Source organism: Fusarium oxysporum, chromosome 13 (assembly GCF_000149955.1).
Source record: "Fusarium oxysporum f. sp. lycopersici 4287 chromosome 13, whole genome shotgun sequence".
NCBI classification, from domain to species: domain Eukaryota; kingdom Fungi; phylum Ascomycota; class Sordariomycetes; order Hypocreales; family Nectriaceae; genus Fusarium; species Fusarium oxysporum.
The window spans coordinates 505,494-520,636 of NC_030998.1; the positions used below are offsets into that span (position 1 = coordinate 505,494).

Genomic DNA, 15,143 nt, shown 5'->3' on the forward strand with positions numbered 1-15,143 from the left:
GATGAAGAACCGGCTCGGGACCACAATCCCCTCAATGGGCAAACGACTTTGCCCAATGAGGCCGCCAATTTCATCTCTGAGAAAGTTCCCGAACAAATCAAATCGATGCGGATGTTAAAGTCCCAGTTGGGATGAAGATTACCGTGCTTGTTAGAAGCTATATTCACCCCCGGTATTTCACGTTGTTGTGGGGTACACATGGTGCTTAAGTGCGCATTCTTTGATGATCGCTTCTTATCAAGACCTGGGCCCATGGAGAGGTTTATTGAGTTCATGGGGCAATGAACCGATTGCGAACCGTGACACAGAAGACGACTTGATGATTCATGATGGAACGACTCTGCTTCCCGTGTGCAATACGAAAAAAGTCACTTGTCTACTTTCTCAATAGAATACTGTCTAAATTGTGATCTGACTGTGTTGCATGAAGTTTAGTCTACGGCAGATGCTAGTCCTCTCACTAAGGTTGGACTACTTTCTAAGAACTGCATTGATTCCATACTTCAACTTCTCCTCATGTCCGCTGTCAACCCTTGTGCCTCGCCAACCAATAAACCCGTCAGGCCGCACCAGGATCGCCTCGCCTGGCTTCAGACGGCATTTCTTCTCAACATTCCCCTTTATGTCTCTATACGGAGATGATGTCGCGTTCAAGGTATAGACATCAATCTCGATTGGAGCTTTACTCGCGGCTGCAGCCCATGGGGAGTAAGGATCTATTGTGACGAGAACAAAGTTCGTCTTTACCAAGTCAATAGTTGAGATTGGCTTGTCAGATGAAACGACATCGTCGAGATAGGAATGTGGGAATCGAGATCCAGGAACGGCTGAAGGGAAAGCCGGATCATCGTAGAGCTCCTTGGGAGTTGAGTACTTCTCCTCTGGGACAAAGGCTCCTCCGCGAGGATACCTGAAGCCCAGCTCGATAGACTCATCCGGGGCTTCTGAAGCTGGTGGCTGCTGCATAACGATCCTATTCTGGAATCGGTTGTATGCCTGAGTAACGGTAAACTCGTCAATAGGTTGTCGCTCAATGTTGTACGTTGCGAGTAATGAGTGCGAGGCCTTCCCGGATAAGACATATGCCAACTTCCACGCAAGGTTATGAGCATCCTATCACAGTATACGTTAGCAATATATGGTGAAAATGGGCGGGCCAACCAACAGCTATTCCAGTGTTTCCTCCCAAGCCTCCAGTGGGTGGCATAGTATGGGCGGCATCTCCAGCAAGGAAGACACGACCGCCTTTGCTCTCGAAGCGCCCAGCGGTGTATGCCGCCATAGTCCAGTAGTTCATGGATACGATTTGGGGATCTACCTGATCAGGAGTCAAGCCGGACAGTTGGTAAAAGTACTGTTTGGCTTCCTCCGTTGTCACGGTTCCGGGCTCGAAGCTGGTCTTGGATCCGACATTATTCACCATGATAATGCCTTGCTTTCCTTCGTTCTCCAGTCGAAAACCTCCTCCGATGTCCTTGTTTGCCACATAGACAACTCCATGAACCATTCTCTTACCGATGAAAGGGCTCAGGTCTGATTTGAAGCTGACTCCAAGACTGTTTCGAAGAACACCTGGGCCATCCCAGCTGATACCCTCATTTTGGCGGGTGGGACTTCGGTTGCCATCGCATGCAACCACATATTGTGTCTTGTACTTCTTGATATCGCCAGTGTTAAGATTCTTGACGACGACGACAACATGATCATCGTGTTCCTCATATAGAAGGACCTGATGGCCATGGCGCTGTTCGCTATTGAACCTCTCGGCATTCTGGCCCAAGATAGGTTCAAACATCCTCTGCGATATCCACACCCAGTTGGAAGGAGTAAAGGTCTTCACATGTTCAGGATCATGCTCTTGAAGATGTTTGATAACTTTGCCGCCCACTAGCTTTTCGACGATAAGCATACCGGCATTGAGATCAAACTCTTTACCGCTCTGCTCCAGAGTAAATTCTTCCAGACCTAATTGCCGTAGAATCTCGCTCGTTCGAAAGTTGATGCCTGCTGCCCGTGGGTGAGCTCCAGCTTTGGAGTGACGATCAAACGAGACCGATTTGATACTGAAATCCAGGGTCAGCCTGTTGGTCTATGGGCAGTCAAATGTTTGAGCTTACCCATGATACCCGAGGAGAAGACCAAGAGTCTTTCCAACCATGCTGGAACCAATTATTATGACAGGCCATTCTTCCCCCTCTAACGGAATGTTGGAATGATCAAAGGGTGTGAACTTATCCTTGGCCAAATTGGCCGACGACAAAGTCTCATCAAGTTGCTGTGCGGTGACTGTCATTGTGATCGATGATCTCTTTTACCAAGCTCTCAAATGTTTCTACGTAGCGCCGATTATGATGGGACTGATGATGACACTTATTCCATCAATACACGTGGTAAATATAAATTTCCAGGCTCAGAATCACTGACCTTCTCTGTAACTGCAGAGCCATACTTCGCTTCGCCTCCCAAGAAGCTTCCCTGCATGCCCCGGCGATCCGGTGGGGTCGGCCCCGAAGTGACCCTGATCCGGCGCCCACTCGGCATTTGTAAGCAGAGGGCTACTGTTGATTTATTCGAAGCGAGAACAGTGCGTTGATCTCGGCTTCGGGTTTTCTATCCAGTGATGCATACCGTGAAATGAATGACTTTATCATACTGAGTCGCGGTAGAGGATGGCACCGTGAACCAGTATCAATAATCAGATTATCCATATCATGACATGTTGAGCGTGCGAGCTACAAGAGGTAGTGACCGTCATTCATACTACTGTTTAATTATGAGCGGAAGTAATAAATACCTGGATGAACTACGAATATCACCAGATCGTGTATCATAACATGCACAGAACAAGTAGCTTTCTACTTATGAGGAAGATATTAGTGACATAGCTTACTACGGATCTTTTTCCTATCAATATAGATACTATTACTAACTAAATCTAGCGATCAGGCTGCTGCTGCAAGAGCCTTTTGCGCATCGTCCAGCACAAAGTTATTCCACAGATACGGGAAGATGTTGGGAGGGAGTTCCGCATCGGGGACAAACTTCCGAAGATCCTCCATCATCTCGCCTCGCCTCTCATCATTAATCTTTGACATGAACATTACAGTCACGGATCTTGGATAGCGGAGCTTATTGTAAAGTTCCAGTCGCTTAGGTACATCGTCCACGGTCGTGTCGGCAGGGAACAAGACTCCAAGAGCTGCGGCATCTTCGAATGATTGCGCTCCGCCTTGTCCTTGATCTAAGATACTGTTAGTCGGTCTATGTCATTGAAACACAGTGATTGTGACTTACGTGGGAGCATGGGATGAGCTGCGTCACCGAGCAGCACAGTTCTACCCTTCCAGAACTTAGTAGGGGGATCTCTGGTAGCCAAGCTCCACAGTTTCAGGTCTTCGCCAATCCTGCACATCTCGATAAGCTCAGGTCCAAATTCCTTGTAGACATCAAGCAATTCCTCCACTCTTCCGCCCGCCAGCCACGAGGATTCAGAGTCGAGACCAGCATCATCAGATGGATGCATGGCGACGATGTTGAGCAGTTTGCCATTTCGGCACGGGTAAACCACCATTCTGCGATCTCTAGTAGTAAACACGTGTTGACAGTCGAAACCAAGTTTTCCGAAAAATGGTCCAGTAATGGGATTGGCCATGAGCTTGTCGATCGGTACCAGGAACCGGAATGTGTTTTGTTTTGTACTGACGCGGACAGGTGGACTGCCTGCAACGGCGGAAACGACTTTGGACTGTAAGTATTAGCGACGATCCTTGATAGTCATAGACAATAGGAGACTCACATGCACACCGTCTGCTCCAATCAGTAGGTCGCCTTTGTGTTTGACACTGTTTGCTAAAGTAATTTCGGCTGTTGCCGCATCCTCCAAATTGTCAGTCGATCAGTTCAAGTTGGCGTAGAGTGCCCATATGCATGTACATACCGCCTGAACGACTTTGCTTGCTGTGTGAATCTTGATTGTTCCCGCGAATGTCTTTCCGGTGGCTGCCTTACGTAGGGTACTGTGCAGGTCGACGCGGTGTGTCAGGAGCCACTCATCCTTGGTGCCAATACTCTTTTGGAGTTCTTCCAGTTTCTTTATAAGCATCCAGCTGTTAGCATATACATAAGTTGGTAGTCTTGTAACAACATACCACGGGAACGAATATGAGCTTCCCTGTATGGTCATATATCTTGATGGCATTGCATAAGACGGCTTGCAGCTCAGTGAAATCGATATCCCAGGACTTGAGTACCCTGGTTGCGTTGGGGGCAATGTGAATCGCGGCACCGATCTCGTTAAGGAATCTTGATTGCTCGAAAACCTACTTCGGTCAGCTTCCAATGGGCTCTGACGGTGCAGACTATAGAACTTTACCTCTACGTTGTGGCCAGCGCGGGCCATGGCGATAGCGGCACCCAGGCCACCCAAGCCTGCACCTGCAATTATAACTTTGAGAGGCATATTCACAGTGGTTAGAGATAGCAGATTTGTTCAAGGACCAAAACATCCCCATTGGGGCAAACTGGGAGACCATCGTTATAAGCTGAAATCGTTCTAAGACTAGACCTGCTGACGCTTAGACCGTAAACGCCTCCTTTCCCTCTTCCAGACACCCATTACAGTTACCTTCATTTCCAACATCATCGATTCAAGCCATCATCATTTCGATCCATTACCATCTGCACCAATCATTTTTGTTCTCCTAGTAAGCTCGGAAACAAGCCTACCAAAATCCTTCCATACAACAAACATCTCACTTCTCCATCTCGGCTCCACGGATAGGAACTTCCCCGCGTTGTGGCGTCCAACGTGGGGAATCCGGGCTCAGTTTGTGTTCTCGGGCCCTCTCCACACGGTCATGTCAACTCACGGAAAGACGAGCCCTGTGACCGAAAGAACGGAGTTAAGGACAAAATTCCATTGCAACGTTGGGGCTGTATCGCGAGCCCCACATTGAGTACATGTTTAAAAATCGAGACACCTTGGCGATGGTTGTTTGTTTGGCAGTACAACCACAACACATTCTGTTTGACAGTCTGGCTTCACTTATTCACTACTAGAATTTACAAGATGGTTACCCACGAGCACGTCCGAAATATATTCGCAGGCCCCAGCAAGGGCGACATGGCCAGCTTCTGGCCCCACGTCGAGCCCAACGTCGACTGGACCGTAAAAGGTACAGCCCACCTCCCAATGTCAGATTTTCTGGTTCAGTTCTAGCTCACCATATTACAGGCACCCACTGCAAGGTCTCTGGCCGCTACAGGTCCATTGAGGAATTCCAACAGGGGACAAGGGCTTTGTCATCTACTTGGGCAGGCCCCCTGCATCTTGTCGTTCAAAACATTATCATTGAGGGAAACCAAGCTGCCGTGGAGCTTAAGGCCGTCAATACTAAGACTAAGAGCGGCGATCCCTTCCCAAATGAATATACCTGGGTGCTGGGCTTTAGCGACAACGGCAAGATCGCAACAGTGAGGGCGTACATGGACACGTAAGTTATTAATGAACTTGAACTTGATTGAGAAAAATACTAATCAAGGATTTATCAGTGACCTTGTTACTCGTGTTATTGAAAAGAACCCTCAGTAGAGCATAGATATTTTCAGTACTGCTAGCTAGAGAAGAACAGTCTTGTTCTTTGTTTGCAAAGCTATAATAGTTCACGTTCTTTGCAAACCGCAAGTTGCAAAGAAAATAGACTTTTTTGAATCCCCAGTGACTTCCTTTTGCACTGTTTTACTTAGATACACTAACCGCGCCATGCGAGTCTATTACAGCTTACGCGTACATTGTAATTTGCTTGAAAGGTCAAAGCTTACAGCGGAGGCTGAGCAGAGGCTAAGCCTGGCTCGTTATCGGATACATCGTTGATTGGTGTGGATCAGAGAAGTCCTTTACTTTTAGGTTTACAGCTTACGCTCAGTATACCTTCATTTTAACCATAAAATTAGACTAAGTTAGGAGAACCTCGGCGCCCTCAGTCACAGATATGAACTACCCATTATCCGACCGATTGATAAGCTCCATAGCCTATCCTTCTGCAAAGCACACCTAGCTATGAAGCGACTGGGCTACCGCAAGTCCCGCACCGGATGCCTAAGATGCAAGGAGAGAAGAGTCAAGGTCTGACGCAAGCCAGCATGGTAAATTTACCGAGCTGTTGGACTCGGTAGATCACTATCCGAAGGTCATGGCTAATATTTATTTAGTGTGACGAGAAGCGACCTTGTTCGGCATGTGTCAGACACGAGGTCCTTTGCAGTCTTAGTGGCTCGCCTCCCGATGCTGGTACAGCGCAAACGGTAGAGCAGTCTTATACCCGGCCATCATTAACGAAAGCAAGGTCTAGGCGTGCAAAGGCGAGTTGTCTCTCTGTACATACATCTTTAGTTGAGGCTAATAGTCGTTCCAGCGCTCCCTTGATCGAGCATACTCAGGCGTTGGTAGTAAAGGCTCACAAAAGAATACCTGTGCATCTGAGGAGCACAGCTCTGACCTCAGCCTGCCTCCAGGGAAGGAGCAAGAAGATGGGACCTATAATGGCCATGAAGACCCATTTTCCTTTTTTGAAGCACTTTTCTCGAATCTCATACTCGGCGAAAGAGCCAACTGGGCCTCTGACATGGAGCTGATGCACCACTACACTAGCATATCCTATGCCACGCTCTCAAATGACGCTGACGTACAGAAGTTCTTTCAGCAAGACTTGCCACGTTTGGGCTTTCAACACAAATTCCTCTTGCATCAGCTACTGGCTTTCTCCGGCTATCATCTCGCATACCTAAATCACGACAAACGCCACGCATTCTTTTCGCAAGCATCTCAGCATCAGAATAGTGCTATAGAGGGTTTAAGAACAAACCTTGGGAGCGCTCATGCCTCCGAACACTGCCATACGCTCTATGCAGCTTCTATCATATTGACCATCTGCTCATTTGCCACTTTCCCAAGCTACGATAGATTCGATGGCCCCTTGGACCCTGTCGACAACATCCTCGGTGTCTTTAGTCTTATCAAAGGAATGAACATGATTCGGCTTGAATCGGGTGGTGAGATTAGCACGGGGCCACTTGCAACCCTCTTTGGTCGGATGCATTGCGGATGTCCCAGTTACAAAGACTCAGGCCTGGGGATCATCCGTGCCCATGTCGAGCAGCTGAGTATTGCATTAGGACAAACCCCATTTCTCGGGAGCGATGCTATCCACAACTCATTCGGGACGCAGCATGCAATAGCGTCACTTTCCAGCTCCATTGAGAATAGTATTAGGAGGCCTTCGCCCACGTCGACTGCTTCACTGCGAGCGTCTTTCCTTTGGCCCATCCTTATTGAAACGGACTACATCACATCGCTTCGGCAACGATGCCCAGCAGCCTTGGTCGTCTTAGCATTTTACTGTACAGTGCTAAGAATGGCAGAAGTAAGCTGTTGGGCATTGGAAGGATGGGCAGAGTCTTTGATGAAGAGTGTTTGCAACTCTTTGGAGGGGAGTCACTGGGAAACGTTGATTGAATGGCCAAAACAAATTGTGATGGATGTTGATCAGGACATAGTTGTAAAAAGCTGGGCAAATGAACACCATTGATCCAACACAGTATTTAATACCTTGGGCCGTTGGTGCAGATGCGTCCTTCTGAACTAGAGCGCTTCATAGGCTACTCGAATATGAGCCAGGTGGTTCGCAGCTAATATCGGCGCATGACGCACATGCCAATCTATTCTATCGGCTTCAAATATCACAAGTAGGACTCATTCTGGGCCTTAATATAGAGCACCCATCTTGCCCCCTAAATTTACATGATTATCATGAACTAGGTGTATAGAGTGTCACGGCCTTGATTTGCCATAAACCGTGTACCGATGCTATGGGTGGCATGGGCGTTGATCGGGCTGTGCAGACTGCTATCCTAAAGAACTTTCAACTATTTTTAGCATTCTTGAGCCGTCAAATTGAACACAAATCCGATAACGAGATACTCCATCTTTGAGGCTTATTAATCTTGTCCCTGTCCTGGCAGTTCACTAAAGCCAAGAAAGGGAAGGGAAATAAGAATTAGAAACTTTATTACGGCCTACACGATACGCTTATTTTCCCAATTATGTTTTATGTTAGTGCAACAGGGCGACGTCAGTTACGCTCGTTTTCGCTTCTCCATGGCATTGGACAAGCACTCTTGAAGCACATACTGTCTTTAAATATAAGACTTGGATGTACAAGACTGGAGAAGAAATACAATAGACTTTAACCAAACTCATCTCGCCATCCATACGTATCAATCTCAAAAGATCCAAAAGCGCGTTCAAATCAGCAAATACCAGAAATGGCAGAAGGCAATACCCGCTATCACTATGACCCGTCCATGGCGGCGGCTGTCATATTTATTGTTGCCTTTTCTCTCTCAGGTATCTACCATACCTACCAGGTCATACGACTCAGATCATGGTATTTCATCCCATTCGTGGTCGGTTCTATCGGTACGATTTCCATCATTTCCCTCATAAGTAGCCAATCGATGATAAGCTAACAACTTGATCACGCAGTCGAGATCGTTGGATACACAGGCAGAGCCGTGAACGCTTCGGAACCCTCGGGAGAATGGACAGATGGACCATATATTATCCAAGCCCTGTTCCTTCTGCTCGGTCCTCCTTTCTACGCCGCCTCCATTTACATGGTCCTCGGACGCCTTATTAGACTCCTCAAGGCGGACAGTTTCTCCGTGGTTAGGTTGAACTGGCTGACCAAAATCTTTCTCTTTGGAGATATTGCTTCTATTGCTGCTCAAGGAATGGGTAGGTGATGAATTGGAGTTGCTTCAATCATTTGCTAACTAGCCCAGGTGGCGGCATGCTTGCTGGAGCTGACAGCAAATCAGCAAAGGATAGAGGCCAGATGATAATCATCATTGGTCTCTTTATCCAGCTTATCTTCTTCGGCATGTTTATCGTTGTCACAGTCATTTTCCATCGCCGAATTCACAATATGCCTACGGTCACCAGCCTTAAGATTCGAGCACCCTGGAAGAGGCTCCTTATAGTCCTCTATGTTTCTAGCGGCCTCATCATGATTCGCTCTATCTTTCGAGTTATTGAATACATCATGGGTGAGGACGGCGAGCTTATGGCCAAGGAGGTTTACATATATGTATTTGACGGTACCTTGATGCTCCTTGTGTCTCTGCTATTCAACTGGTTTCATCCCTCTGCCACTATCAACAAAGATATTATGCAGCGATACAACAATGTGGACTCGGAAACCCAGCTTGGGGACTTAAACTGAGCAACGACTAGCAAGTTGCACTGCAGGGGTATTCTTGGTCATAGTTCAAAGCTCGAGTTTCTTCAATTAGCTACACTACTAAATAGGGAGGATTGGCAGAATTCAGGGGCTATAGAATAATAAATAGCAATTATACTCTTTACCCCATGCTCTTGCATCCGAAAACCCATTTGGGTTAGTTAAAGCCTATATGCTACTACTGTAATCTATGGCATTCTTCTCACGCCGGCTACCTGCATGCTCTGAAATCGTTATGAGATCTTTGGGAGATACTTTTCAGGTACACCAGTCTCTGACACATTGACCCCATTGACAGTCTTTTCAGATGGCAACAGCACAAACACAACACGAGCCGGCTTGTCTGTCAAGTTGTTCCACTGATGCAAAGTCTTGCAGATTCAGCACGTCAGTATCACCTCAATAGGCCATAGAGGTACATCACTTACCGCCTGTTGCACAATGATATCGCCTGCACGAACAACAGTCTTGGATCCATCAGCCAAAACCATCTCTAACTCCCCCTCAAACACAATTCCATAGTCAAGCGATGCAGTCCTATGATTGTGCCCTGAGGAATTTGGCGGAAAGTCGACGACTCGAATTAGTGAGCCGGGCGTATAGATTACTGGATCGGTGCCGACAGGATCTTTGTCAACGAGCTCAGCTGGGTACTTGTCGTTTCTCCAGATAGTGACTGCATTGCTGCCAAAGCCAGAGGTGAGTTTGAGATCTTCATCTGATAGGATTGCAGAGTTCTGGCCCTTGTGGTGGGTGACAACCCTTCTCAGAGGACTACCAGCGTTGAGACCCATGGTGTCTGAAACTGAGGTTTTGTGAATAGTTCTTGTCAATCTTCCTTGTAAGAGGCCCGGTAAGCGGGTAGTATAAAAGGCCGAGTTACGAACAGTCTCGGGTTAAAGGCGTTGTGATCCACGCGCGTCGTAACATCAAGCTCCGGTGGCCGGCTCGCCCACGCGGCCCCACAAGCTCAGACCCATTGACAGGGTACTGTATCGTCGCCTTATGGAGTACTGTTGAAATGATATGCCGGGAAACATTTGAACAGAATGATGCAGACACAGGAATGCATGCTTATGAGATTTAGTGCCAAAAGCAGCTTGGAGATTTTGTGGTAATTGATGCGAAAGGGTAAACATGTCTAGTCTTTTGAACTCAATCATTCAGCTTCCATACAGTGTAGTTATGTGGGGCTGATGAAGTTGTGCTTATTCCGCGGCGGAAATCTTCCGCCAGCGGATAGATCGTTGGGGCTGGCTGGATGATCTCGCAATGGATTTGGGGGGTAGGATGCTCACCCTAGAGCAGCCTGATTTATTCTTGCCTTCACACATCCACGAAACTCTAAAGGCAGGAAGAGATTTTTCCATCATATATAATGTTAATTGACCTTTCAAAAGCTCATGTATTTATTTCGACAATGCTTGATGAGAAATCTATTACTCAGTAGTCCAAGATCTGTAGCACATGAAAATATGATTCCGATTGCGATGATACGGATTGGTAGGATGACGTAAAGGAACAATTTCCTCCTCAGATCAAGACCGTTTGGCAAAATGTAGAATACCTCGATAAATACCAAATCCTGTACCCGAAACAGCGATCAATGATAAAGCCAGTCCGACCAACAAGCCTCTCTCGAAATAGCTCAGTCTTCCGCCTTTTTGCTGTTTGATCTTACCCAGTTGCAAACGATGGGACAGGAGATTCCAAGCAGACTCTTTTTCTGCTCTGATAGAATCAACGAGATGGATCGACTCCTGCAAGATCGGTTTGTTGACAGAAAAGTCTTCTCTGCGGTACGGCAAACGACTCTCGACGAATGGTGTTGAGGGCGCAACAGTGGCTGTATAAATCAGAAATTAGTGGAATGCGCGTGCATCAGGTTCATCTCAGATCTTACCCAGTGACCATTGAGGGATGGTATTAATGAACACGTGAAGTGTGTTCGTGAACATGGCGACGTAGGAAGAAGCCTCAGAGGATGCAAAAATGTACGTTGCCTGGGAGGGGTTGTTTCCGTTACTGATACCAATGTGTTAGTTCATAATCTCAGGCAATGTCGACCACTCCCAAGACATACATCTTGCTGAGAATATCGATGCCATGGTCCAAACTTCGTATTGGAACTAGTAGAAGGCCGTTATCGCTGTTTGCAAGCAATTCCGCAGCCCTTTGGACGTGTTCGGCTATAATGGCACTGATGAAGAGTTAATTGTATACCACATCTAAAATTCTAACGAAAAACATACTCGGAATTATCTAGTGCGATGACGGCAGACAGATGACCGGATACGTGTTTCGGCAGGTTCCGTTTCGAGCTCGGGAATATGGATGTTAGAAGCTTGTCGAAAGCCTGGGCATCGTCTCTGCTGCTGCTAAAGGACAGTGATACATTAGTACGAGTGTCTGCACGTATGAGTTTGTCCAGGTGCGCGATTTGTATTTCGTCGACAAAAACCAGACGTGGTGTTCGCAAAGGATTATAGCGAGGTGTTTGGGAGCCGGAGGCAACAAGGTGACTCGCGACAGCTTCGAGATCTTCGACAGAGCGATCAACAAATGCAGTTGAGATTCCCGAGGGTGGCGAAAGCACTCTGATCAATGGATTTGTTTTATAAAGAGACGTGAAGAGGTCGTCACGCAGGGACAAGTTCTGGAGGGCAGCAGCGCCAAAGTGCTGTTCGCTGAGCTCTCGACGGATATCAGCTGAGTCACTCTCTGTTATGGCAAAAGCTTCGACGTCCAAACTCTTGCTGATCAGGTTGCGAAGCTCGGTATTGAGATCAAGGGAGGCTGATGGGGCGAGTACAATGGCAGAGCTTCCGGCTGCTACAGCCGCAGCGAGCGGCGCAACAGTGCTGAGAAATGGCGAGTAGGGAGAGGGATCAATTAGAACAGGACCCAGAGCGATCAAGTTGCTAGATGAACTGGCCCCCATCCTAACCTGCTTCTCCTTGGCCAATGTACTCGGAAAGTCTAGGTAGTCGTAGAGATGTTTGATCGAATCGAGGGCCAATTGGAGTTCATCAGCTGCGCTTGCTTTCGAGGTTTGAAGATCTGTCGCAAATTTGTTAGTCTACCAACGCCAACCGCAAAATATGTAATAGATGCGCCCACCACTACAGATGGCCTTGATCAGATTCATAGAGGAACCTTTGATGTTGGTATGTAGCAAAGCAAGCTCTTTCTGTCGCTGTAATACATTCTCGAGTCGACCCTCCGCCCACGCTGCGCTGACGGTGCGATATTGATCCAATGCTGAGACCATTGTTACTGCGCTTATCCGGTTCTTGTCGATAGAGCTCTTGACGACGTAATTGACAGCTTTCAAAGTCTTTTCCCACAGAGAAATAAACACGTTTGGTCTACGCGACGTCGACGTGTTTCGGTAGAATCATGACCGACACTTCCGCCCTCCGATACAGGGGCTTCGGCTCGGCTCCACACGGGACCGAACAATAGAGTCGTATTGCGATACGCAGTGTCACATATTCCAAACCTTTTCTCTATAGAAGTTACATGCGACAACAAGGGTGCGGGAGTTTCGGGGATTCGGGCAAATAAGAAATAAAATTCGATGCCATTAGATGAGTCCGAAGCGGCCACGACATATTGATTCGCAATCGACACTGAAGTAACACAGCAAGCATCTTCACAGTCAATATGGGTAGCATACCAGCACAGAAAAAGAGTAAGTCATATTTGAAGACCAGAAAAAGTGTCATGGATCTAACAACACGTGCAAGAGCCGACCCCAGTCTTTCTATTTGCTCATGGATCTACCATGATGCTTGGAGAAGAGTCAGAACCAGCTCGAATTTGGGAAAGCATTGGAAATGAATGCCTACGGCGTGGTGTCAAACGCATTGTCATGATGGTTCGTGGAACAAACTTGGCCAGAAAATAACAAAAACTAATACGAGTTAGGGTGCTCACTGGGACTCTCCTTACGATACAGTACGAGTGAGCATGAATCCCGACGCGAAGAAAGACCCCGTGGGCAGCGTCACGGAAGCTCGATACATGCCATACAAAATGGTGGCAGATCTCGAAGGAGGACAACGCGTTATCGATATGTTACGAGGAGCTGGAATCAACGCCCAAGCTGATCCCAAGTTCGAATGGGTTCACGACACCTTCTTGATCGTCATCCGCATGTTTCCTCATTGTATCCCGCTCCCTACAACAATCGTGTCAATGAACGCACGATACGACCCGCACCTACACACAAAGATCGGAGCTGCTCTACGGCCATTGCGGTACGAGGATACGCTTATAATAGGCAGCGGTGGATCCGTGCATAACTTGTATCGGAACCATTGGTATCAGATGCTCACATATCGAGACAACTTTGCGCAGCCTGTACCACCTGGAGACTTTGCTCTCGAGTTCAGGCAGGCGTTGGAAGATGCTGTTACGCAGAACACGGGACCTGCTTTGCGAAGAGCTGTTACTAGGTTGATGAAACATCCGCGGTATAAGGAGGCGCATGGAACTGATGACCACTACATGGCCACTTTGTTTGCTGCTGGCGCGGCTGGTCGCCATGAAGATCAGGGTCCTAATAAGTTTCTAGGCGAATGTTGGGAGCTGGTGAACATGTGCAATAGTCAGTATCAGCTGGGCGACTGGGACGACTCTTTGTAGGGAGACGGTACTACAGATAGAGCAACAATAGAGGCAGGATTGCCATCGGAGACTACTGAGTCACATGTAATAATGTAATCTACACTGAAGCATAATTGAACGGCATTAACTTACCGCTTGACCGTTATGTAGCAGGAGTGCCTTTCTATTTTCCTATTTTCATCAAAGCTGTAAAGCGGAGAATATATCGACTTAATATTAGGCAATAATATTATTTAGCGGAGACAAGACGAACATATGTGAAGTCCTTTGGAAGGCATATACTTGGTTCAAGCTTTACCTCACAATTACATGCACAATTTGAGAATGTCTGATCTTTCCTAATAGACTACCTTGATGAAACGTTCTTTGCGATGATACAGGAAAAAGAATAGTCCCGACTCCTCCATCAGTCTCAGTGTTGACCGTGGTTCAACAGAGGTGTCTACCACTCTCCTCCGACCTTTGAGAGACCAATGTCCGTTACCCTTCCAGCAGTGTTCCTCCATGCCTGTGCCCAAATCTAGAATGAAGGATTAGTGTCCTCACCAACCAGAGAATCTATGCGCTGCTACCACTTACCGACATAAGCCAGCATCCTCTAACCATAATGCCACCAACAACCGTAAACAAGATCATCTGTCGTCTCTCATTGAGATCCAGATGCTGGTTGATAGGTCTATAGTCAGGAACGCGCCTGAAAGTGTCGGTCCACCACCCTGGGTTCGATACTGGATATGGAACTGTGGGATGAGGGGCTAGAGAGGAATCAAAATTGCTCGGTTGGGCTTCTCGAGGGATCCCCGCGACAATCACGATATTGCGATCGCTGCTCTGCTGTTCATCCGATGACGAAAGTTGCTGCGATGAGTGATGGATCTTGTAATCTTGCAATGCATCCTCAACAGAAGATTCGGGTCGAAGCCGTAGATGGCTGTCACGAGCGTTGGCTGTGGATGTTTGGGTAGTAGACATTGTGCGATGGTGCTGGCTGCGATATTACTGAGGTTGATGATTTGCTGAGGGCATGCCTGTTGGCGAGTAAACTAAATCATCACCGGCAACGGAGTTTAGCTTTTCCCCGATTACGAACTCAAGGTTTAGAGATGGTGGTGTTCTGGAAAAGACAAGGGTCTTTGTTTTTGTTTAGGCTTCTCGCTTTCATTGCGGATTGTTCAGGGGAGTCGTCGGCTCGGGACCACATCACCCATGGCA

At 47.4% G+C, this 15,143-nt stretch overlaps 8 protein-coding genes across 8 annotated transcripts; 3 read left to right on the forward strand and 5 right to left on the reverse strand.

The window, feature by feature from the left end:
• Nucleotides 1-471: 471 nt before the first annotated feature.
• On the reverse strand, nt 472-2,293 carry FOXG_12063 (uncharacterized protein; the record flags this gene model as incomplete). Its single annotated transcript, XM_018391794.1, has 3 exons — nt 472-1,113; nt 1,166-2,063; nt 2,118-2,293. 3 exons carry the CDS (start codon nt 2,291-2,293, stop codon nt 472-474), a joined length of 1,716 nt encoding a protein of 571 aa, XP_018250515.1.
• A 649-nt stretch (nt 2,294-2,942) lies between these two features.
• On the reverse strand, nt 2,943-4,459 carry FOXG_12064 (uncharacterized protein; the record flags this gene model as incomplete). Its single annotated transcript, XM_018391795.1, has 6 exons — nt 2,943-3,241; nt 3,295-3,745; nt 3,797-3,877; nt 3,938-4,090; nt 4,149-4,319; nt 4,373-4,459. 6 exons carry the CDS (start codon nt 4,457-4,459, stop codon nt 2,943-2,945), a joined length of 1,242 nt encoding a protein of 413 aa, XP_018250516.1.
• A 499-nt stretch (nt 4,460-4,958) lies between these two features.
• On the forward strand, nt 4,959-5,706 carry FOXG_12065 (uncharacterized protein). Its single transcript, XM_018391796.1, has 3 exons — nt 4,959-5,174; nt 5,234-5,492; nt 5,551-5,706. The coding sequence occupies exons 1-3, from the start codon at nt 5,069-5,071 to the stop codon at nt 5,588-5,590; spliced, it is 405 nt and encodes a 134-aa protein (XP_018250517.1). The 5' UTR covers nt 4,959-5,068; the 3' UTR covers nt 5,591-5,706.
• A 2,616-nt stretch (nt 5,707-8,322) lies between these two features.
• Nucleotides 8,323-9,281, forward strand: FOXG_12066 (uncharacterized protein; the record flags this gene model as incomplete). The annotated part of the gene is made up of 3 exons (XM_018391797.1): nt 8,323-8,476; nt 8,543-8,794; nt 8,842-9,281. 3 exons carry the CDS (start codon nt 8,323-8,325, stop codon nt 9,279-9,281), a joined length of 846 nt encoding a protein of 281 aa, XP_018250518.1.
• A 140-nt stretch (nt 9,282-9,421) lies between these two features.
• Nucleotides 9,422-10,161, reverse strand: FOXG_12067 (uncharacterized protein). The gene is made up of 2 exons (XM_018391798.1): nt 9,728-10,161; nt 9,422-9,670 (listed from the first exon to the last, which is right to left on the reverse strand). The coding sequence occupies exons 1-2, from the start codon at nt 10,091-10,093 to the stop codon at nt 9,533-9,535; spliced, it is 504 nt and encodes a 167-aa protein (XP_018250519.1). The 5' UTR covers nt 10,094-10,161; the 3' UTR covers nt 9,422-9,532.
• A 676-nt stretch (nt 10,162-10,837) lies between these two features.
• FOXG_12068 (uncharacterized protein) lies at nt 10,838-12,570 on the reverse strand (the record flags this gene model as incomplete). Its single annotated transcript, XM_018391799.1, has 5 exons — nt 10,838-11,145; nt 11,203-11,324; nt 11,383-11,499; nt 11,552-12,359; nt 12,420-12,570. The coding sequence occupies 5 exons, from the start codon at nt 12,568-12,570 to the stop codon at nt 10,838-10,840; spliced, it is 1,506 nt and encodes a 501-aa protein (XP_018250520.1).
• Nucleotides 12,571-12,965: 395 nt separating this feature from the next.
• FOXG_12069 (uncharacterized protein) lies at nt 12,966-13,949 on the forward strand (the record flags this gene model as incomplete). The annotated part of the gene is made up of 3 exons (XM_018391800.1): nt 12,966-12,993; nt 13,049-13,179; nt 13,230-13,949. The coding sequence occupies 3 exons, from the start codon at nt 12,966-12,968 to the stop codon at nt 13,947-13,949; spliced, it is 879 nt and encodes a 292-aa protein (XP_018250521.1).
• A 375-nt stretch (nt 13,950-14,324) lies between these two features.
• On the reverse strand, nt 14,325-15,061 carry FOXG_12070 (uncharacterized protein). The gene is made up of 2 exons (XM_018391801.1): nt 14,511-15,061; nt 14,325-14,451 (listed from the first exon to the last, which is right to left on the reverse strand). The coding sequence occupies exons 1-2, from the start codon at nt 14,901-14,903 to the stop codon at nt 14,374-14,376; spliced, it is 471 nt and encodes a 156-aa protein (XP_018250522.1). The 5' UTR covers nt 14,904-15,061; the 3' UTR covers nt 14,325-14,373.
• Nucleotides 15,062-15,143: the final 82 nt, after the last annotated feature.

Coding starts and splice junctions, on each gene's coding strand:
- FOXG_12067 (XM_018391798.1), bottom strand. CDS start 10,093: ATGGGTCTCAACGCTGGTAGTCCTCTGAGAAGGGTTGTCACCCACCAC. Junction 9,671..9,727: donor ATATCATTGTGCAACAGGCG/GTAAGTGATGTA, acceptor TGAATCTGCAAG/ACTTTGCATCAGTGGAACAA.
- FOXG_12065 (XM_018391796.1), top strand. CDS start 5,069: ATGGTTACCCACGAGCACGTCCGAAATATATTCGCAGGCCCCAGCAAG. Junction 5,175..5,233: donor CGTCGACTGGACCGTAAAAG/GTACAGCCCACC, acceptor ACCATATTACAG/GCACCCACTGCAAGGTCTCT. Junction 5,493..5,550: donor GTGAGGGCGTACATGGACAC/GTAAGTTATTAA, acceptor AGGATTTATCAG/TGACCTTGTTACTCGTGTTA.
- FOXG_12070 (XM_018391801.1), bottom strand. CDS start 14,903: ATGTCTACTACCCAAACATCCACAGCCAACGCTCGTGACAGCCATCTA. Junction 14,452..14,510: donor GAGGATGCTGGCTTATGTCG/GTAAGTGGTAGC, acceptor CCTTCATTCTAG/ATTTGGGCACAGGCATGGAG.